This window comes from Equus quagga, chromosome 13 (genome assembly GCF_021613505.1).
Source record: "Equus quagga isolate Etosha38 chromosome 13, UCLA_HA_Equagga_1.0, whole genome shotgun sequence".
NCBI classification, from domain to species: domain Eukaryota; kingdom Metazoa; phylum Chordata; class Mammalia; order Perissodactyla; family Equidae; genus Equus; species Equus quagga.
The window spans coordinates 72,852,324-72,875,949 of NC_060279.1; the positions used below are offsets into that span (position 1 = coordinate 72,852,324).

The window sequence follows — 23,626 nt, forward strand, 5'->3', positions numbered from 1 at the left end:
ATGTCCTGGGTGAAATATTTGGTTTTGTGATTGCATCTCAAACATGCTGCTGCTTAGGACTCGGGGTTTAGCCTGGGCATCGGGAGCACAGCGTTGAATCCGTCCTGGCTCCACTGTCCCAGGTAGCCTGGCAGATGGTGGGAGAGTGTTCCCTGTGGTCCCAGGGCTGCCCTTGTGTGCCCTTGGTCAGACACAAGAGCCCCAGTGTTTCTTCCCCACCTTGCTTCTCAGTAGCCCCTACTAGCGTCAAGGTTACACTGGACCCAAGCCCAGACACCCCGAAAAGCCCTAGATAGGAGGCCTCCAGTCATGCAGCTCTGCCTGCTTGGTCAACGAGGGGCTCCCACAGAGAGGGGCTGGGGCTCCTGGGGGCCCTCTGGGTCCTGAAGCTCCGGAACTGAGAGGGAGGGAGAGTGAAGGCAAATGTGATTCTGGGTTCAAATCATTTTATCGCATGGTCTTTGAAGTACAGGTAAATTTCACAATGAGGGGCAAAGTCCAGAATATAAAAAATAAAGCTAAAATTAGGGCAAGTCTCCCTGAATAGCCGAAGTCCTACATACTTGTCCAAATGTAGCCAGGCCCTATTCTGACTGAGAGCCTTCCCCTTTCCCTTCAGGAGTGCTACCTCTCCTGTCTCTGAGGTCTCCCTCCAGCGTCTCCCTTGCCTCCCCCAGACCCTCAGCAGCATCCCCTGGCCTCAGCCCAGCACGAGCCCTGTGTCGGGTGCTGCCACAGTTCCACTTGGTGATTTTTTAGGGTTTCAAGAACAATAGGAGTTTGGAAAGTTTTACTAATGAGACATCCAAAAATAACAGAATGAGGGATGAAACACAGAGTCCTCCATGCTTGGTTTGAAGAGGACTAGAGGAACTCAAACCGAATTGAGAGCATCATCTTGCGGTAGGAAGAGGGCCGATGGCACCTCCATTACGACATGCTTAGCTCCCTTCAATGGCAGGATTTCCCCTGAGTGTCTTGTCAGGGACCTAGAACCTAATGAGGACTGTATTCTAGTAACGTTCAGCCTTCGTCTGGACTTGAACGCAAGGACCAGTTTGGATGTCCTGATTTAATCTGAGTGGACATTGGAACAAGGCCTAGAGTGACTTTATCCGCCAAGAAACAAGCTAAACCTGCGCTAATGCAAATAAGATCCCAGAGCAACTTTATTTATTAGTTGGCACTTGACTAATTATTTAGACAAAGAGATGCCGAACGCAAAACATTCTTACCTATTCACAGAGGAACCCTCTGGTCAATATTTTGCTGGCCAAATTAATTATTTGCTCAAGAAGAAGGATACTACAAATCTTTAAATTTGGATCCTTCCTTTGTTCAAACTTTGTACTCTCCTCTTAATTCTAAACTATTATATGTTTACCTCCAAATCTATAGAATTTATAACCCTTATCTCGACAAAAGAGTTTTTCTTAAGAAAAATATATTCTATTGTATCTTAAGATTTTATTTTTTTCCTTTTTCTCCCCAAAGCTCCCCGGTACATAGTTGTATATTCTTAGTTGTGGGTCCTTTTAGTTGTGGCATGTGGGATGCCGCCTCAGCATGGCTCGATGAGTGGTGCCATGTCTGCACCCAGGATTCAAACCGGCGAAACACTGGGCCGCCTGCAGTGGGGTGTGCGAACTTAACCACTCGGCCACGGGGCCGGCCTCTATTCTATTGTATCTTAGATCAGTGTATTCAAACTGCCTCAAGATCTCACAAGGTAAGTACATCCGGGCTGAGCGGGTGGGGTTCGGTCCCTCCCTCACACTGCTCAGTGCCCTCCCTCCCAATTAAACACTTTGAATGCTTTATATATCGAGCTGCTTCTTATTCTGCTGCTTATAAAAGGGGGCTTGAAAAACCACTGGCTTAGGTGCGCAGGCTGCCAGAGCTGCAGGGTCCTCAGACAGTACCAGGTCCTACTCCCCCACTGTCCAAACACCGGGGGAAGTTGGGCCTCCTCTTGGGGACAGAATCCAGATGATTTCTTCATTCAGGGAGGAAAGAGGGGGCAGAACCTAAGAATTGCTTCTAGGCTGTAAAGAAGTGTTCAACCTCAGTGGGCAAAATATACCTTTTAATGACTGTTGTCCTATAAGCATTCCTGTATTTCTAGTGTTTCATAAAAACAAACCAACAAAACAAAACAAAAAAAACTAACAGACAAGATATTACAAAGACCAATCATGGAGAGCAGATATTTACAAATACAGTCATATATTCTGTCTGCCCATCATTTAGGAGATGAAAAGTTCAGAGTTCAAGTACAACCTATCTTAAGCAAATGCAAACTATGTAATTACAGAGCGGCTAAATGGTTATTCACATCACAAAATGGTTTTTCAGAGCATTACTCTACATAGCATTGTCACCTGGCATTTAAAGTATAACTCATTTACAAACGCTTAATTTATATACAACTTCAGGGAATACACATTGAGGTAAAATGAGGGGGTAGGGGGACAGGAGAAGGGAGAAAGTAACAGCCCCATTTCATAAGTGTCTGTCGGGGTCGTAGAGTTCCCAAATACTAGACGCAAGGTAAGGCTGGAGGAAGCATGTGGGGTGACAATAATCACAGTGAAATTCTTTTCAAATAATTAATTATTCTTAACCTTCTTCCAAAGAAGGATTTTGTAGAGCTGTGGCTAAAACTTCCCAGACACAGAGACGAGCATGATGCTACAATGTAAGTAAATGTCACCTTGGACACAAGGATATTCGCCAGAGTTTTCTATTAAAGCAATGTTTCAGATCTTTGTCGCAAGAGAAAATGAGGCAGCAGATCTGCCTGGTTCAAAAGATCAGGAAACAATTTGGTCTCAACAAGCCCAGTCCACTTAGCTGAAGGCACTGGGGGAGGACACGTGGCTTGGAGCCGCCATGGGGGCATCCCTGAGGGAGGCCCTTCGGATCGCCCACCGTCCGCTTGGGTTCCTGTGGGACTGGAGAGAGAAGGCAGCAGTGGCTGAGGAGACTGGCATTACCGGTTTGCATTTTGCAAATGACTAAGCAACAGAAGCAGGTAACATAAATATAGGGGTTTCAAAATCAATCGAAACTCATACAGTGAGGTTCAGTCTCCTCTGGACCAGTCCAAAAAAAGGACAAGGGGAAGGAGGGAGGGAGGGACGAGTATGGGAGAGCACATGAAAAGGAGAGGGTGACAGAGCCAGCGCCAAGGGGCACGGGGTGGGGACAGGAGAGGGGTGAATGAATCTCTAGCAGCGTTCATTCCCTGGGAGGTATATTGTAGCGACTCAGAGCAGCCTGTGAGCGGAGACGGGGATAAAAACTCTGCTCACTGTGAGGAAGGGCAGGAGAGAGCTTGACAACACTTTGGTCTCCACCGTTTCTGGCCTGGTTTCCTGCTTGGCCTCGGTGAGAATGCGCTTTTGGGTGTTCCCGGGAGGTCTTGGCTCCCTGGCTTTGAGTCTGGCTTTGTGGTTTTGCACTCCCTGTTTCTGCAAAAGCTGCAAGGTGGCGAGATATCGAACACTGTTGGGGTTGGGAGGGCACACCAGGTTTTTCTCAGGCAGGAGGGACCAGGGCAGGCAGCACGGCTCGGGGTTGGCCAGCAGGGATGTCCGGGCAGCTGGGGGAGGGAAAGGCTGCAGGTCGTTGACCTTAAGGTGACTGGCCAGCTCAGTGGGTCTCTTTTCTCCTTTCCCGTCAACTGTTTTCAATCCATATTCACAAGCCACACACTCATCCTTTTCCACACACAGAACCTTCTCTTCCGGCTGCCAGAAAAAGTTCTTACTCTTCTTACCCAGAACATCCAAGCCATTTGGGAATGAAGACTTCAGGGGAGGTAGAACTAACAGAGCCTTGGAAGTCAAGGAGTCTGAGGTGAAGGGACCTCTGTTAGCGCCTCTGATGGGACTTCTGGGGTCCTTGCCCCTACCAGTCTCCGGGATGGCCCAGTTTTCCATGCACCAAATAAACTCCTTTATTTGCAGACTTTTTTTCTCTCCCTGACTGTAGGTGGGAAAGCAGATCTTGCTAATCTCCCTGGAGGCAGTGGGGAGGTCTCGGGGGGGCCCCTGAGTCTGGGAGAGGCTGCCTTGATCCTTCTTCGGGCCCACCTCAGCCGGTGCCCCCGACTCCAACTTCCCTGCCTCCAACTGAGGCCTGGCCTCAGAGCTCCCTTGGGACAAACTGACACAGAGTAAGCAGCTGCTGGCACTTTCTCCCACCCTCGCCTTTTTAAGCTTCTTTCTGGGCCAGATGCAGGCGGTCGGAGAAGTCCTTCCCCAGCCTTGGACCTGCAAATAAAGTAGCACGTTACTCTCAGCCAAGCTGCCCCAACTTTGGCCACATCTCCAGTTTGGCCCTCCTATTTGAAGTCAGATTTTTTTTAAAATGCACTCACCTATTTTTTTTTTATTTTAATACCTATTTTAGCCTCATACTAAGCAATAGTATTTGTAATAGCATTTGTTAATCTGAAATAGTGAAAGGAATTGTTAATGCTAAAATACTGAGCAGTAGTATCTGTAAATGGCCACCTTGATGTGCTGACTAGATATTTTTTCAAATGCACATTAAAATACATTCAGAACTATTAAAATAAAATCAAAACTGTTCGTCCTTGTCCTCCCTACCAGGCTTTCTTGTACCTCCAGGCTGTTCCCATCCCCCGGAGACTGCTGCTGTGTGGAGGGGCTGGAGGGAGAGCGGACAAGCAGAGGCAGGTGCTGGAGTTGGTGGCGTACCCCAGGCACACCTGCGCCCTTGTCCATGCCTGGAGCCCCTGGCTGACCTTGCCACAGAGGTCCTGTTAAATAGAGTGCTATATAAAAGTACAGGCCACATTTGGGACACACTCATACTAAACTAATTAGGTGCTGTTTACCGAAATTCAGGTTTAACTGGGTGTCCTCTGTTGTCATTTCCTCCATCTGGCAACCTTACGTGTAAGAAAAGCAAAAATAGCTCCCACACTTTTACCATGTTCCAGGGGCTGAGCTGAAGATCTGTTAGCATCCTGCATTTAATCCTCCTTGTAGCACTACAATTCAAACATTCTGATACCCAGCTTACAGAGGGGGAAACTGAGGCTTGAAACATTGTTACAGCCAGTGGCTATTTCTGGCACATTCAGAGGGTCTGTGCAGTCCCACACAGAGGACAAGGAGAGGCTGTGGGGGGCGGCAGTGTCTCCAGGCCTGGAAGATGCGGTCAGCCTCTGGTCATCCTACACAAAACGTCCCCTTACCATCGTTCCCTCCTCACCCTGCCCCACTCACTTCATGTGCTCAGCTCCCCAAATTCCTCCAGCTAAAAATTCCTAAGTGTTAAGCATCACTTTAAAAAAAATCTAGCGTGTGTTGGCACCGAATTAGGCATTTGTGTCCTCACTACACCCCTACGGCCCAAATTTGCAGATGAAGAGCCTGGAGCTAAGGGACAGGAACCCTCCCCAAGGTTAGCTGCCAGTAAGTGGCAGATTTGAATCCAGTTCTTTCTTATTCCAAGGTCCCAGCTCTTCCCAAAGCCACCCTGATAACCTCGAATACATTCCAACCGAAAGGACCGTTTTCCTTCTATAGTTAAGTCCCAATTGTCAGATGGCAATAATATACAGGGGCTTCAGGGTTGCTGCCCCGTGGGGCACACCGAGTCCACTGAAGGACACGTTGCCCAGCCTCTTCGTCCCTCCGCATTTCTTCCAGGAACCCTGTCCCTTCACGTGCTGCCCAGGTGGCACTGGTTCTTCTGGGACCACGCTGCTGGCCTCAAACCTCACTCCTCCCTATCCTGGCTCCGCAGGTGGCTCTCCAGCTTTTGCAGGAAGGCAAGAATCCCAGCCTGCTAGCTAACAGGTCCTTAGGTGACAGGTCCTTAGATGAGGGCCTCTCTACAGATGATGGCTCCAGCTGGAAGGAGGCAGCCCCCCAGGCCCTCCTCCAGCCAGGGGATTCGTCTTCAGGCTGTGTTTGTGTAGCAAGGCAACTTCTACTTAATTGTGTATTTATTGAGGGGAACCTAAGTTCTGGAGCAACCCCTGCACTTCCGTCTTTCTGGATCTATTCAACAGGCTCCCCTGACGAGCCAGCACATGCTCCCCACTTGCCTGACCCTAAGAGCCACCTGAGCAGCTACAGTAGAAACTAAGGTAGTGACAGGAAAGGCTCCTTGTGTCCAGTCAGTCCGGGTCAAGAACGTATGCCCCTGAGGCAGCGCATCGTCTATCTCCTGTCTCTTGGCTCTGAAAGCATAGGAAATTCGCACAAATTGCTGCCAGCAAGGTGTTCTCTGTTCGCCTTCAAATGCTGGCCAGGGCTCCCTGGCACCAGCACAGAAAGCGTCAAAGGGCCAGAAGCCAGCGCAGGAAGCCGGCATCTGGCAGGACAGGCCTCCATCACCTCTCCTGAAGCAAGGCGCCCTGCGGAAGCGAGGCAGGCCTGGTGGGCACGGGTCGGGGGCTGGACAGAGAGAACGAAGAGCGGCAGGCAGGAGGTGATATGGCAGGACCACCCTGGATAGAGTGTGAACAGCACACACACTCTACGCAAGGGACATGTGGAGCACTTTTTCCAATTAAAAGCAAATTCTTTTCCAACAGCCCTTAGATATACATTTCAAAGTAGTTGCCTTACTAGTAAACTGAACCTTCTAAACTTCGAACATTTTAAATCTGTAAATAGAACTGTCTACAAGACTGATTTATGTGGCATGGGTGCGCATGTGTGGAAGGTCACAAACGCTTAAGGCAGCGGTGTAGGCAGCACAGCAGACAGAGGACTAGAGAAGGGCTCTTGAAGATGTGATTCTTTCAAGTGGACTTGGGTGAGTCACTCTGCCTTGTCTTAGCCTCAGTTTCCATATTTATAAAATAAACCAATTAGATCAGGGTTTCTCAACCTTGGCACTACTGACATTTGGAGCTTGTTATGGACTATATATTTGTGTCCCCCCAAAATTCCTATGTTGAAACTCTAGCCCCTAATGTGATGGTTTTTGGAGGTGGTACATTGGGAGGTAATTATGGTTAGATGAGGTCAAGAGGGTGGGGCCTTCATTGATGGGACTAGTGCCCTTATAAGAAGAGGAGGAGATAAGGGACCTCTCTGCTTGCACACACCAAGGAAGGCCATGGGAGGACACAACCAGGAAGAGAGTCCTCACCAAGAACCCCACCAGGTTTGCACCCTGATCTTGGACTTCCAGCCTCCAGAACTGTGAGCGGTAAATGTCTGTTGTTTAAGCCCCCCTGTCTATGTTATAGCAGCTGGAACTAAGACAGGGTGGGGGCCATCCTGGGCAGTGTAGAGCAGCACCCTGGCCTTGACCCACCAGATGCAGTGACATCCCCTTCCCCTCACCCTGAGTTGTGACATTACCAACTGTCACCTGAGAATTACCGGATTAGACCAAATTTCTTTATAATTCTACATTTAGGATTCTATTATTGATTCTAAGAATAGTTTAATAAACCCACAGGGTTCTGAGTGGAACCAGTAAGACAGAAATCTCAGGTCTCTCAGGGAGTTTAGCACAGCAGTTAAGAAGCTCAGGGTCTGGAGTCCTGAAGACCCAGAGTGGAGCCCTGCGTGGGCCACTGGCTGGGTGATCTTTGCACATTATTTCACTTTTTGGGTGACTTAGTGTCCTTGTCCAAAAAGTGAGGCTGTTCAGCAGACTTGCCTCATAGGGCTATTGCGAGGCTGAATGAACTGAGATATGTGAAGCACTGACTGCCTGCCAAGACTAAGTGGCCATGAATACTCCATAAAAGGTACTGCTCTTATCGTCATTTACATTTTACCTCTGTTCTAAAGGTTTCTATATTTCATTAACACATTTTTTTGGTAATAGTAAGTATTTTTTTGAAAAAAGTCAAAGAAAAGGCTAAGGCTAGCATCAAAACTCAGACGTGCAAGATACCTAACTCAGGAAGATACTCACCGCCTCCTCCCACCCAGTGCCGATGACAAACTCATGGGCTCTTTCATCTTGTTCAAGTGTAATGTCACTGATATTGAGAAGACAACAAATAGCATTCTTTTCGCTTCTTTCATCTGGACAAGTAAAGGTTAATTCTGTTTCTTCTGTGCTTTGAATTTCATTACTTTCACTGTTTTCTAACTCAGTCTCATTCTTCTGAGCAAGATCCATGTCTGTGATGGTTGCTTAGAGTCTTTAACATCTTCTTCCTGTAGTTTGAAATGCATGTTGAACTGTTTTTCACATTGATTTAAAGAAAGAAAAAAAAGGCAATGCAATAACTCAAGTGAAATAGCTTCAAGACCCATTCAGGAATAGACTGAGAAGAAGTATTACAAAACCATCCATTGCCAACTATTGACATTATAAAGAAAAAGGCTAATTTTAAAGACTAATGGATTTGATTAAAGACCAAAGTTGGGAGTGAAGGAAAGAGGACAGGATGATGTTAGCACAGGTTCTGTCCCTTGTGATGGGATACAGAGTGCCTTAAGGAATGTGGGTTTAAGCATCCCTACCCACTACTCCAAAAACATCCAGATGGTATTGTGCTCATATCAAGAGAACCATCATGGGTATGTGCGACTGAGGTGCCCCAGCCTCCTACTCTTTCTCTTCCCAGCAACTCTGGATATCAGCTGGGGGATCCTTAGGCTTCTGAGGAAGCTGGTGGAGCACGTGGTCTAGGCTAAGTCAGTCGATTCACCCTGATCCACCCTACATAACTGGTGTCCTATAAAAAGGGGAAATTTGGACAGAAATATGCTTAGAGGGAAGACCATGTGAAGAGACACAGGGAAACGATAGTCATCTACAAGCCAAGGAGAGAGGCCTGGAATGAATCCTTCCCTCACAGCCCTGAGAAGGAACCAACCCTGCCCACACCTTGATTTTGGACTTCCAGCCTCCAGAACTGCAAGACAATAAATTCCTGTTGTTTAAGCCCCACTCTGTGGTACTTTGTTATGGCAGCCCTAGCAAACCAGTACAGCAGGTGGTGGTGGTGATGGTAATGATGATGATACTATCTATCCTTAACTGATGCTTTTCCAGGTTGAAAAATGGGACTTGGCATTTATAATCCAGTCACAGGGTTAGGAAAGTTACAATCCTGATCAGGAGCACAGGCTCAGGTGCCAAATAACCAGGATTCCAATCCTATTACTAGCTGTGTGGCCTTGGGCAAGTTACTTTTCTGGGTCTGTTTGCTCGTCTATAACATGGGCATGATTATAATACCTTCCTACAGACAGGGGCTCTTCCTGGGGACCCCTCAAGCTGCACAGATAAACTCTAAGGCCTACATAGTGACCACCAATGGTCCAACTGAGGGAGGATGAACAGCCAGTGCCTTCCTGAGGAATTCCTTGCTTGTAATGAGACAAAGGCCACTGGGGACCACACACCTTGCTTTCTCTCGCTACACATGACCCCTGCCAGAAATCGACTTTTTTCATTTTCTGTTGAAGTAGAGATCAATAACTTCTTATAACAATATCTGTTTAATTACCATTTCAGCTTCTTCACACAGGCTTAAAGTGGCATTTTTATGGTAATAAAATTCCATTTACCTATGGAAGGTCAAATATCTGTGGCCATCCTAATCTTCTCCAATATGACATCACGGGAAATGAATGAAATCTGAAAGGAAAAAAATGATATTACAAGTGACTAAAAACTAGAAGTGCTATTCTGTTTACAAACAGGAGCATGATTAAGGACCAGACAGACTGTGCAAACCAGCCTGATGCTTTCATATTGTGAAATTCCACGTCAGTCACTGCCCAGGCCAGAGAAGTTCCTATATGTACACTCAGAGCTCATTCTCTCCTGAATTACAGATACATTTGTACCACGGCACCCCACAGACTTAACAAGAACACAGTTTGAAAGGAAAAGAGCAGAGAATCAAAAGCAAAAGGACTTACTAAATAATAAAATAAATTTAAACTTGAGGTTAATATAGCAAAGAAATAGATACTGTTTAGGAGAGATTAAGTATAGTTAGGATATTCACATCAGCAAGAAAAACGTTCTGTGCTTGAAGTATCTCCACCGACAAGGCACACACTACTCAGAGGGCCTGTTCCATGGCAAAGCACTCCAGCTTACTGGTTCTCAAACTCAGCTGCTCCTTGGAATCATCTGGGGAGCTTTAGAAAAAATTAAAATGCCCCGACCCTACCCACAGAGATTCTGATTTGGTCTGGGCACAGCCTGGCCATCAGGACTTTTAAAATCACCCTAGGTGCTACTAAAATCCAGCAAAGTTGGAGAACTACTGCTCTGTTAGAAGTTCTCCCTGATACTGAACCAACACTGCTTTCCCTGCCCATCACCATCCTCGACTCCCTGGCTGTAGTTTTTGCCTCCAGAGCAAGGCTCTGAGATGGGAAGTCTCCCCGTCCGTGGGCGGACTTCAGGAGGTCTATGACACCTCTGAAAATGCTCCATCCGTTTTTCAGGGCAGGGCTTGCATCAGAGTTACAAAGCAGGCTGTCACTACAAAAGGTTGAAGAATCATTGATCCAGAGATGGCCCACTGCCTCAGCCTCCCTACAGCCCTACGGCAAAATTCCCTGTCCTCCTCTCTCTTTCAGGTTAACCCGCTCCTTCAACTATTTCTCACGTGTCACGAGAATATGTGAAATCTGAGGGGAAGAAGACACCTCTACCTCTATCTCTGCATTGAGAGAGGAACAACAGAGGCCAAAGATGCGATGTTGGGTGGGCCTCTATTTTGGAGTCAGTAGAAGTTGGACCCACCGAGGGCACCAGGAGAGGTTCCAGTCATAGTGTATTACAAAGTGGCAAAAGAAACACAGGTAACAATGATAATTTAATAATAGAACTTACTGCTACATAGCTCTAACCATGTGCCAGGCACAGGTATAAGCACCTTACATATTTGTTATAAATACTACATCTTTATAAGTATTTTACTCATTTAATGGGAGATCATGGGAACGCAACTGAGTCCTTACAACCGAAAACTAAGAATCATCTGTGAGTCAGTGAGTGCGATGTTCTGAGTCAAACGGCCAACTGACTGCGTACCAGACTGCTGGGCGCTCCCCGAGCGCTGGTGCTCTTCAGGCTGGACCGAGATGTTCCCTACCGAAACAGAACATTGGTGGTCTTTTCCTAATTAGGAAAAAATCAGTTAGTGGAAAGAATAGTCTTAATTTTAAGTTTTCCTCCTATAAACGTGCCTTCAAGTTTTACTGCCCCTTTTTGTCTTCCAGATCATATAAGAGATGACAAATAGAAATGCACAAGAAGCAAACTCAACCAAAAGAGTGGATATGTGATTTCTTACAAATTGTACGCAGTTTTACTTTTAAGTTGGAATGCAGAAATCTGCACTGATGTAATACTTATAATTTCTGATAGTAAAATTATGCCTGGTTTACAGATTTGAAGTTAATCTAGCTCATGCTATTCCACTGGACTTGCCTGGAGCTTTACAGCCTGACTCAGTTTAAGCACCACTGCTATAAAGCACGCTCAAAGTCTACAGTAAGGCTTTCCAAGAAAATCGCATCAAGAAATCACAAAGATCACAGGAAACTGCTACCATGGGAAAATGCATTTGCAGATGCAACTAGAAAACTGAATCCGGAGTGCAAAGCAGGAAGGCACACAGATGTAGGCCAGGAGGTATTAAACCCAATGACTTATGTTATTGAACCAACTAGAACTGAAATGTACAAAGAAGGTGAATGAGGTCTAAGCCCCCAAAGTACATGTTTGGATAAACAAGAATAAACCAAAGGAAAACTGATCAAGGAACTAAGATATCTGGAAATGAAATAAAGATGAATGGAGAATCTAAGAAACAGAGCCTATGGAAACTCACTGTGATCCAGAAAATATCTTTTCTAGTAGCATTTACAGACAGAAATGGAAAGGAAATGATCAGCCAAAAAACTGTAAAATAGTTTTATTTTACTTTACCAATTAAATATAAGCCATTATGATTTGCTTTAAAGTAATCCTGCAAGGGGAGGTGGGTGGTTGTGGGGAGAGAGAGAGTAATGAAATAAAAGTGGCCAGAAGTTCTGTTTGTTGTAGGTGGGCAGTGTTGTAGGTGGGAGGTTAACTGTGCTATTCTCTCTGCTTTTATGTAAGCGTGAAATTTTTCATAATAAAATGTTATTTTAAGCCATCATGTTATCAGAGTTGTTCGAGAAATAGAATGTGGAATAACGGTGGAGGTGAGCATCCCATGAATTTTGACCTTAAGGAAAATGAAATAAATGTATAAAGAATAGATAACATGGTTTGTATAATTTTAAGTTAGAGTAGAGACCTTGAACAAGGGCTTATTGAAAAAGAACTGATGTACAACAAAGGTATAAAAAAATCAGAGAAGAGAGCTTATGAAGGTGATTTAGAGAAACTCCATAAATAATGGTCCAATTACTCTTAAGTCAAAGTACTCAAAGCCTTCTCATTGAATTTACTGAACTGCAAAAGATAGGGTTGGAAATGCAGAAAAAACAGACATTACCTTTTGGATCTCTGACTCTGTATTATGATCACGCAGTTTGTTAACAAACGGAGAAGGACAGAGACTACCAAATGCCTCTGTTATACATCTGGCAAAATCACTGTAGCTTTAACACCCTAACCAGTCTGTAACTTAGCATACTAAGTGCCCTGCTCCTGAAATGAACAAAGACTTCCATTAAGCTACCAACCGTCAGTGGCAGAGGCACACCAATATTACAATCAAATCCAGCAAGAGGACACATTTTCTGTTGCTACTTTAATGGATGTGTTGTATAAAAGTTAAAATGAGCTGGGAGAGGTTGAAATCAATGTAAAATGAGAAGACTATCTACTATTTGCAAATAAGTAATGCTGCCCAAAGAAAAACTTACGTGAAAAAAAGAGACTGCTTGACCAAGAACATGAAGAAATTTCCAAAAGGTTAGTAGTGAAGAGAAGCTAAGAAAAAGGACAGCAGAAGACAGGAAGAGACAGACAGAAGTAGGCCATACTAGTACAGAAAGGGCCTTTGTATTTCTTTGATCAAGAAGGTGATAATATGGTTATTTTATCATTTTAATGAAAGTGAAGTAAGAAATAGATCTATTAAAAAATCCCCATAAAACTCTAAAATTTTGTTTGTTTTGTTTTTTGTTTGTTTGTTTGCCCCAGATAGGGCTCAGCTCTCAGGTTCTTTTTGGAAAAAGTCACCAGGGTACACTTCAGTTTGGCATAGTCTCTGTTAGCCTCAGCTACCTAGCAGTAGTCAAGATAGGCAAGATTATGCTTCAATAACAAGCAATCCTGACTTTTGTTTTCCCCCAGTGGTAAAAAAACAACAAAAGTTTATTTCTAACTCATGCTACTCCATTGTGTGATGTCATGTACTCTGCTTCACATTATCCCCACTCTGGAACTTGAAGTGGTGGGGGCACCATCATGGGAAACCACAGCCAGCTGTGATGGCAGAATGTGATGGCAAACATGGGGAATCACACGCGGGCTCTTACATGCTTCTGCCTGGAAGTGACTCATATGACTTCAGACCCCTTGTCAGTAGCTGGAACAAGTCACAAGGTACGGCCTAACTTCAAAAAGTGGGGATACCTCCTCCTGTATTTCCAGAAGGAAAAGGAAACCAGATTTTGGTGACCAGTAGTAATGTCTTGGTACCACACTGGTCTGGTATCATCAGAGGTGACGTACAAAGCAAATGACCTTTGTGTACTATAAATGTCATCACCTAAAATGTGGACATTTATGGTCCTTGAAATAGAGTCCAGGGCCCCTGGGAGTGGGAAGTCCTAAATCTTGGGAACATAAGACTATGTGCCTATAACATTATAATTCTTTTCTTAAAACTTTTTTCAGTTTTTTAGATTCTAAAATGTATCCAAATGAAAATATAAAGGTCCAAGAATAGATAGACAATGTTAAAGAAGAAGAAGTTGGAGGAATAACTGCTGAATATCAAGATATGAATCTAGAACAGGATTTCTTATAGATATTGACGAGAAAATGAAGAATAAGGTGGAGGAATCACCACACCCAGTTTTAAAAATTACCATAAAGCTGTAGGAATCAGTTTGGTATTGGTGAATGGAGAGACATACAGATCAATCGGCCAGAATAGGGAGTCCAGAAATATACCCGCATAAACATGGTCAATTGATTTTTGACAAAGATTGATTTTGACAAAGATGCAAAAGTAATTAAATGCAGAAAGGAGAGTCTTTTCCACTATAACTGTTGCAACAATTGGCCATCCATATGCAAAAAAACACCTCAAAATGGATACTAGATCTAAATATAAATCATAAAACTATCTAACTTTAAAAAAAAAAAACATAGAAAATCTTCATGACCTGGGGTTGGGCAAAGTGTTCTCAGAATGACATCGGAAACATGATCCATAAAAGAAAGAAATTGATACATTGGTCCTCATCAAAATTAAGAACTTTTACTCTGCCAAACGCTGTGTTGGAGAATGAAGAGACAAGTTACAGCCTGGGAGAAAATGTCTGCAAATCACTTATTTGACAAAGGACTTCTATCCAGAATATATGAAGAACTCTGCAAACTCAATAGTGAGAAAAGAACAGCAAATAAAAAATTGAAAAATTAATTTTGCCAGATAAAAATGGACAACACTTGAACAGACATTACACCAAAGAAGATATAATAAGGAAGGCAAACAAGCCCATGAAAAGACATTCAGCACCATTAGCCATTAGGGAAATGCAAATTAAAACCACATATTAAAATTGCTAAAATAAAAAACATGAGGAGCCTGGCCTGGTGGCCGAGTGGTTACAGTTCTGCATGCTCCGCTTCAGCGGCCAGGGTTCGTGGGTTTGGATCCCTGGCAGGGACCTGCTCCACTCATCAGCCATGCTCTGGAGGCATCCCACATACAAAAAAGAGGATGATTGGCACAGATGTTAGCTCAGGGTGAATCTTCCTCACCGAAAAAAAAAATGACAATACCAACTGTTGGCAAGGACAGTAGCAACTAGAATTCTCATACATTGCTGGGAAAATGATAAAGCCCCTCTAGAAAACAATCTAGCAATTTCTTATAAAGGTAGACATACACTCACCATACTACCCAGCAATCCTATTCGTGATCTATCCTAGAGAAATAAAAACTTATATTCACACAAAAACCTGTGTACGAGTATTTATAACAACTCTATTCATAATCGCCTCAAACTGGAAACATCCCAAATACCCCTCAGTAGGTGAACAGGTAAACAAACAGTGGTGTATGCATACAATGGAACACTACTCAGCAAGAAGGAACAAACTCTTTATACATGTAACGACATGATGAATCTCAAAGCCACTGTGCTGAGTAAAAGAAGCCAGTCTCAAAATATTATGCTGCGTGCTGTACAGTACACAGCAGCGCATACTCTATAAGACATTCTCGAAAAGACAAAGCGATAGTGATGGTAAACAGAGTGATGTCTATACATACGTTAAAATTCATAGAACTTTACACCAACAAAAAGTCAAGTTTACTGTGTGATAATTTTTAAAAAATAAAACAAAAATCATAATAAGGTAGCACAATATACCCAACATTTTGGTAAAGTTAAAAAATCTATTAATACATGTAAAATGCTGCTGGTAGGAGAATAAATGGGTATACTTGGGAAAAAGAGTTAGGCATTAAAGATGAACATTTACATTAAAAAATAACTCATGAGAGCTCTTTATAAACTACAAAGCACATATAACTATGAGACATTATTTTTATAGAACTGGTACATTAATCATTGGATCCGAGGCTTCAAATTTGAAGAGTACATTTTTATTAGTTGGGGCCTTTGTTGCAAATGAGAGAATCCTCATTGATTTTTAATAAGATAAAATTATCAGAAGTTACAGTCATGTGTCACTTAATGACAGGGACATGTTCTGAGAGATGCATCATTAGGCGATTTCGTCATGTGCAAACATCCTAGAGTGCACTTACACACACCTAGGTGGTAGAGCCTACTACACACCTAGGCTGTGCGGTACTAATCTTATGGGCCCACCGTCATGCATGCGGTCCATCATTGATGGAAATGTCTTCATGTGGCACATGACCGTATTACGTAGCCTACAGAATTTTCAAAGGAGGAATGGGTCAGAAAGGCCGAGTTTGAAGCTACAAAGTCAGGAACAATGCCCAACCCGTACTACTTGTTCTAAACATGTAATTGACTCAGCTTTCAGCAATATGACACTTAGGACTGGATTCCTGTGCTCCGCCACCCTAGCCCGAAAGCATCAAATGCCTGGGCCACCATCAGGACAGAATTTTCTTTCACCCCATTGCAAACGACCACTTCTTCCTGTTGTTCACTGCTCAATGCATGTATTGGGAGGGTATGTGTAATTGGTGGAACCTAGGTCCCATGCCAGAATCCTTGTCACAAAGTAGTACAGAGGCCATGAGTTTTCTGTTCTACTTTAAGGAGGGTACTCATAATATGGTATATATGACCAAAATGCAGTAAGCGCATTCAGAGATGCTAGGCTGCCATAGCATCTCAGAGTTCAGCCTCATTTCTGAGGAAACTGAGTTAAAAAAAGATAAGCTTGAAGAAAAGAAGGACAACTAACACTTACCAAGTGCCTGATATCATTATCATATGAGAGCCATATCAGAACCATTACCATATTAGAACAGCCTGAATTGCCTTTTACAACCTGGCCTTAGAAGTCACATAGTTTCACTTTTGCTGGATTCCGTTGGTTCACCAGCCACTAAGGTCAGCCCACACTCCAGCGGAGGAGACGCACGCCCTGCTTCTCTATGGGAGAAGAATCAATGAATCTGCAGACATGTTTTGAAACCATTTTTTCTGACTCCAAAGTCCACGCATGCTTTTCTTCACTATATCGTGTGGAAATATTTGTTCCTGGGAATCCAATACAAGTCAGAAAGCAGCTGTATGGGGGGTTATATTTGTTCTGGCCTTGTGAGACTCCGTCTAGCCCCAGTGAGAAGGGAGAAAGGGACATCTATACCTGGTCCCTGACATGACTATTCCTTATTAGAGATCACAGTTCATTCAGAGTGTGAAAGCTTCACTCTGGGTGGGAAGGGGCAGCTCAAAATGGCTCAGGCAAATGTGGCAGATTTATACTAATCAATAAGAGCCGCCAACTGTCTGTGGTCAAGGTTGGAAGAGAATATAATAGCTGGAAGGGACTAGAAGTCATTATATTGGAAATGAACATCTCCAAGACAAAGACAAATACAAGAAACACTCGTTTCAATTCATATATAAATGTTGGGAAAATAAAAGTCAATATATATGTATAACTGGTACCTACACTGAACCTCTGAAAGAGAATAACTCATATCTACTGAGTATCAGTACCATTTTATAAGTGAGGAAACATACGCAGGAAGGTTCGGAATCTTTTCAACATCACTGTGAGAGAGAAAGCTAGTGCTCCCCAAAAAGCCACTGTCCTTCCCTCCATTGCAGCCTCCCTTGCAGATGGGTTGGAGCCTTGTGAGCAGTCTAGCCAGCAGAACGAGCGGAACTGATGAGAATCACTCCCCGGATGAGGCAGTTAACAGGGTTATGTGCCCCTCCAGTTCTCTCTTCTCCTCCCACTGTGAACTTGGAAGTCACAAGCTGAGTTGGTAGGATGACAAAACGTAGGAAGCCTGGATCCTGAGACACAGCTTTGAGGCAAGCCCTCATCAGCCCTCATCAGACTGTGCACAAAGCACAAAAAACTTCCTGAGTTAAGCCATTGAGATTTTAGTGTCTGCTATTACTGCAGCAGAGCCTGTCCTTTCCTGATGACCACTGTCACTGAGGTTGTTAGTGTTGGAGCTGAGATGACAAGGCCAGATCTTCCTGACTCTAGAGTTTATTCATTTACCGTCACACCTGAAGCAAAAGAAGAAACTAGCTACAACATAATTTTTTAAGTAACTGGATGAAGAGTTACATATTAAAGGGACTAGAGAGCTATTTAGTCCTCTAAATTATAGCTATTGTATATGAAACAACACGATGCTAGCAAAAGAGAACTAGCTTCAGGTAAGGAAGGAAAATAAATGTGTAGTTTTGCTGTGGGAAAATATTAAAAATAAAGCACGTTAGCACTACAGAAAGGAACAGATGTCTATAAGTGTTCTACTGTGAAAAGCCAGGTTGGTGTGTATCCTAAAATCAGAGTAAAAGATGAAAAGACTGAAAGGATCAGGAGTACAAGCTCCATGTCTTTGGAAGAGTATGCCTGAGTCATTGAAAGAGAAAACTCTAATTAGAGGTAGAATTAATAGCATATAAGTTTATGGAGAAAAACGGGTTAAAAAAATACCTGTTGCAATAATTCTTCTACAATACTCCTGAAAGATAATGTGGTAAAGTGAATTCTACAAATCCTCTCTCCACAAGATTTCCCACCCTGATCCCTGGGACTATGAACATGATGAGATATAACGTCCGAGACTGTTACATTACATGGCAAAAGGGACTTTGCAGATGTAACCATGGTACTACTCAGCTGACTTGAAGACAGGGAGATTATTTTGGATTATCTGGGTGGGCCTAATCTGATGCAAGAGCCCGTTAAAGCAGAGAGTGCTTTCTGGCTGGCCGCAGCAGCAGAAGTCAGATTCAAGGCAGGAGAGGAATCTGAGGCAGGTTACTGGCTTTGAAGGAGGAGGCGGTCACATGTCAAGGAATGGGGTAGAATTTAGAGGCTGCAAGCAGCCCCTGGCTGACAGGAATTAAATGGGGACCTCAGTCCTACAACCACAGGAAACTGAACAAGCCAACAATGTGAAAGATCTTGGAAGAGGATTCTTCCTGGACCCTCCAGACAAGAGTCCAGGCTGGTGACACCTCAATTTCAGCCTTGTGAGATCCTAAACAAAGAACACAGCATAAATAGAAAACTAATACAATATTAATTTGGCTTAAATATTTCTGAAGTATTTTTAATAACTGAGAGCTCATTACTTCATAAGCTACTTTTTTCATTCCAGTGGCACCTTTAAAGATTAGAATGTTCTCAAATCAAGACATCGGCAAACCTGCAAATTTTACTCTTCAGTTCCTGGTGTTCCTCCCAAAAGCAACATACGATAATCCTGAAAATGGCTATAATTTCTTCAGATAAGAATCTCAAATTCCCTCATCGTGAGAACACACAGTTGCTTGTCTTTAAAATGTAGTACCTGGAAATGAGGGCAATACTTCAAATCTGGTCTGGCTAGAAGTGTCTATTTTGAAATCTGACTCCCTTTGACCTGAAATGTATACCTATTAATTCAACAAACATTGCTGTATTTTTTTTAAAGCTATATCCCAATCTTGATTAACACTGAGCTTGATGTCAACTACAACTTCTAGATTTTTTTCACATGAATTGTTAATAATTCCTTGTCTTCTTGACTCCATAGCCATTGTATTAATTTCCTTAATTTTTTTTTCTTTTTTCTTCTTCTTTTTAGCTAGATGTAGACACCCAAATGTATCAGATCCTTCTAAAATTTCCTCTTATGGGTTTTGGACCAACATCCCAAAGTGCTTAGATGAGTCTGAATCTGACATCCTTGGGTTTGGCCATTTCTTCTCACTTTAAGAATCTATTAATTCAATGGACATACCTTCTGTAACTACATCTAAAATCACTGATATAAATGTTGGCAAGAAGAGGGTAAAGGACAATGCCCTGCAGATAGCCCTTGTACTTGAGTGTTTACTAATTATCTAACCAGCTGCAAATTCACCTCACTATACAATTATCTGGCCTACATTTCTAAATCTCACTTACGGGATTCCTGATCTGTCAATTTAGGTAATCGTAATGAAAACAAAAAGGAATCTTACCACAAGTTATGGAAGTTTACATTTACACTGATGTCTATTAACTTTTAAAATATTTATTGTCAATATTAGGGAGGAAGAATGGGTTCCAAATTGTCAGTTCCAAACAAGTAGTGGTTACCTAGAGCATTGTGTTGAGAAGGATCTTAAAACTTGGCTACCACAGGAGAAAGTTCTGTGATTGATTAAGGATGTCTGCCAGAGAATAAAGAAGGAACAGTGGTAGCACATGTGCCACATGTTGGCCATTGCCTGTCTATATAGTCAGACTACAAATGCCTTACCCTAGATTCCTACACCTCCTTGGCACATTCCTAATCAGTTAATGGTGGGGGCCATGCTGATGGACCAGGAGAGGTGAAAAACACAGAGTGTTTAAGTCAAAAGCAGGCTACACTCCCTCAAAACGCCTTACCACCTCCTTGGCTCTACAGCATCCCCCTCCACCTACTCCCACCTTCCTGGAAGTCTCAGGTTTAAAGGAATCTGGAATCTATGTCAGAATTTCAGCCAGGGAAAGATGAGTTTTTGGCAGCCTCACTTGGAATTCTGAATGGATGTTTCTGTAGATCCTTATCAACATGTGTTGAGCATAAAAATCAATGAATAGAAACACTGTTAGCCATGGTGGAAATTGTTTCTTAATACAGAGCTAAGCTTCACGCATATGAACTGGTTAAATAGGTCTTGAAGATGGCCTGGGCATGCTGATCACCGATAATATAGTTTCTAAAGGAAAATTACATTGGGATTCCAATCTAATTTACAGTTTGGAACACAACTCCGCAGAGAGTTGAACTTTTATCTCAAAGTTAAGCATATGCAGCACTCAACTTGCGCAATTGTTCACACATTCAAGAGTATAAATCTTATCTCCCCATGTTAGTTATCTGTGCCTCATGCTTATTAACGCCCAAAGAGCACAGCGGCTTTGATTACTCAGAGACTGATTCCTAGGAGCCGGTTTCTACACAAACCATCCCTCCCGATCAGGCCATTCCTACTCCAATCCCAGACTCCAACTCTTCTGCTTTTTCCACTCGCACTCATTCACTCACTAAGTGAGTATTAGATGACTAGCCCTGGGAATAAAATGGTAAAGCAACGCCCGTCATCCCAGCTCACACAGCTTACGCTCTACGCAAAAGTACAAGTCATCGAACACACTCCACCTGTCGCTCCTGAAGCCCGGGTACTCACACTTGGCTCCTCCCTTCCCCTAATGGCCCCGCCCCTCACCCCAGGCTCCGCCCCTTCTCCCGTGATCCCTCTTTCTTCCTCATCTGGCTCCTCCCCTTCCTCCAGCAGTTCCTACCGCGCCACAAAAGACGCCTTCCCGTCTTTCGAGAGCTGTCCCCTCCAGCAAGACGTCCCCACTTGCCCACAGGCCCCGCCCTTCCTCCCTCGGCTCCTCCCTCTCCGGGCTCCGCCCTTCCAAGGGCTCCTCCCACTGCCCCACCCACTCCGCGCCGCTCCTCGCCGGGTCCCGCCCTCTCTTATTCTCGCCCAGGCCCGCGCCACCTCTTCCTCTGACGTCCCCGCCTCGGAGAGCAGCTTCCTTTCGCACTGGGCAGGGCCTCTCGCTCTGCCGCCCGTGCTGTGGTCTGGGGCCTTGCCCCGGAGGCCGGGAAGCGGCCGCGGCCGCTCACACCCTCCCTGTGGGGCCAGCGGGGTGGAAGGCCCGGGACAACTTAGTCCCCGCAGGCGATCGAGGGCGACAGTTGCCCCTGGTTACGGACGCGCTGGAGGCGGGCCGGTGAGGGGGCGGTGCGCAGCGGAAGCGACGTAGGGCCCACCCCGCGCAACAAAGCTGAAAGCGGGAGGCGACGCTGACGGACGTCGGTCGGTAGGTGTGTGCTCCCGGCAAGCTGTGCGCGGCTCGCACCGTCCGCCGCACGTGAGCAGCCCGCCGCCCGCTGAGGGCGCACGGGCCGCGCTGCAAGGGAGAGACAGCGGTACGCGCCCGTCAGGGAAGTACACGGAGAAGCTGGCTCCCCGCCGGACTCTGGGGTTAGAAAGCCAGACCCAGGGCCTTCACCCTCCGCACTGTTGCCCGTGGGCCGATGGTTCTGGGTGGCGGGGGTAGAGCTGCGCACTGCCCGTCCCTGACCTCCACCCACGAGCTGCCAGACAACCAGAAATGTCCCGACTTTGCCACCTGTCGCCCTAATCGTCCCTTCCCCACGAGAGCGACTGTGTTAGGGTGATGCAGGCCGAAAACTCCGTAGAAGAATTTGTTGGTCTTTAATTTTCGGCACCCGCTCACTTGAGTGAGCAGTAGTAGTTTGAATCCATTTGGCGGTACCAACGAGCATGCGCCGAACCTCAAGACACCAATAGAGAGGCTGAGTTACGATCTCAGGAGCTCTGGAAGAGTAGGATCTTCGAATTTGCAAAGGGGTGTTTCAGAAACAGAAAGATGGGCAGGAGGTATATGGAAACTGTACTTTCTGCTCACTTTAAACCTGAATCTGCTCTGCTCTAAAAAGTACTCTATTTAAAAGGGGGAAAATACCCCAAGACCGATGGAGGTAGGTGGTCGCTGGTAAAGCCACGCTGCAGGGAAGGAAAAAAATCTCTTTAATCTCGGTGTAGTGAGGGCCCTCTCTGAGGAACGCAGGTGTGTGATTAGGTCTGAAACAATAGTGATTGTTGATAGTAATGAGGGTACAATTATAATTAACAGAATTTTTTAAACTAAAGGTGCATAGTACTCTGACATTTCAGCAGCCTCAAAAAAACTGCAGAAATTTAGGAATTTTGCTGCTGAAGAGGTGATCTGAAATAGCAGCCTCATTTTCACAGTAGCATGCCTATGCAGAGCCCTCTAGTGGTTTGTGAAAACTTAATGGTCAACTTCTTTAAGCTACCTGGGAGGTGATAGAAAAAAAATGTTTAACACTTCCAGGGTAACCTGTTCCATTTCTTGAGTTTTAATTATTAGAAAGTGTCATTCAAAACCCTTGTTAAGCTGCTCTATTAAGACCAAAACCATTCAAAAGGAATATGAGATCTGAGAAATTAAATTCTATTTAGTCCAAGACCATTCAATGCCTATTGTTTTTGGCAGCACTAGAATAGAAATGAGGGTTGAAATGACTCTGTTTGCCATATTTTGTTCTTTGAAAAAACAGTGGATATAACAGAGCAAGTGCGTGTGCGTCTTTGGGAAACGATGGGAGAATAAAAAAACTGCCCATCTCTTTCACACTAGTCACCGATGTACTTTCACTCTAGAATGGCCATTTCTGCTTCCCACCTTTAGAACATTCATCCTCTCCACCTCCAAGATTCCCACTTAAATATTTTAGGGTGTTTGTGTGAGTGTATGAGGAAGATTGCCCTGAGCTGACATCTGTTGCCAGTCTCCCTCTATTTTATATGTGGGACATTGCCACAGCATGGCCTGATGAGCAGTGTGGAGGTCCGTGCCTGGGATCCAAACCCACGAACCCCAGGCCGCCCAAGTGGACGGTGCAAACTTAACCACCACACCACCGAGCCAGACCCTAAATATTTTAATATTTTTTATAGTAACATCTGCTAAGGAACTGACGAAGAGTAGACCAGGAAATGTGAAAATTCTAACCGTGACTGTCTTGCTCTTTAACAATCCCTTATTCTCTCCATTACTTTTCCTATCTTTGAAATGCTGGTAGTTATAGATATGTACCTAGCTCTGGCTATTGTTGTGAAGATCAAAGAAGGTCATATGAGAGTACTTTCAGAACAAGAGTAAATCTACGTAATTATTACTCATCCCTTTTTATTTCCAAAGTAGAAATAGGTTCTCTCATTTGCTGTTTATTCACTAT

At 44.3% G+C, this 23,626-nt stretch overlaps 1 protein-coding gene across 6 annotated transcripts; it reads right to left on the minus strand.

The window, feature by feature from the left end:
* Window positions 1-2,078: 2,078 nt before the first annotated feature.
* C13H16orf46 (chromosome 13 C16orf46 homolog) lies at window positions 2,079-21,982 on the minus strand. Of its 6 annotated transcripts, XM_046680318.1 has the most exons (5): window positions 21,333-21,982; window positions 11,020-11,106; window positions 9,534-9,603; window positions 7,924-8,171; window positions 2,079-4,277 (listed from the first exon to the last, which is right to left on the minus strand). In XM_046680318.1, the coding sequence occupies exons 4-5, from the start codon at window positions 8,131-8,133 to the stop codon at window positions 3,270-3,272; spliced, it is 1,218 nt and encodes a 405-aa protein (XP_046536274.1). In that variant the 5' UTR covers window positions 8,134-8,171; window positions 9,534-9,603; window positions 11,020-11,106; window positions 21,333-21,982; the 3' UTR covers window positions 2,079-3,269. The 6 variants fall into 6 exon arrangements, with proteins under 6 accessions (XP_046536274.1, XP_046536275.1, XP_046536277.1 ...); XM_046680319.1 differs by lacking the exon at window positions 11,020-11,106; XM_046680321.1 differs by lacking the exons at window positions 11,020-11,106; window positions 21,333-21,982 and adding an exon at window positions 21,127-21,153.
* Window positions 21,983-23,626: the final 1,644 nt, after the last annotated feature.

Bases quoted from the DNA above. Each gene is read 5' to 3' on its own strand.
- C13H16orf46 (XM_046680319.1), bottom strand. From the start codon at position 8,133: ATGGATCTTGCTCAGAAGAATGAGACTGAGTTAGAAAACAGTGAAAGT. The intron at 4,278-7,923 runs GTGAGTATCTTC...CTTTATTTGCAG, and splicing joins GCACTGGGTGGGAGGAGGCG to GTCCAAGGCTGGGGAAGGAC.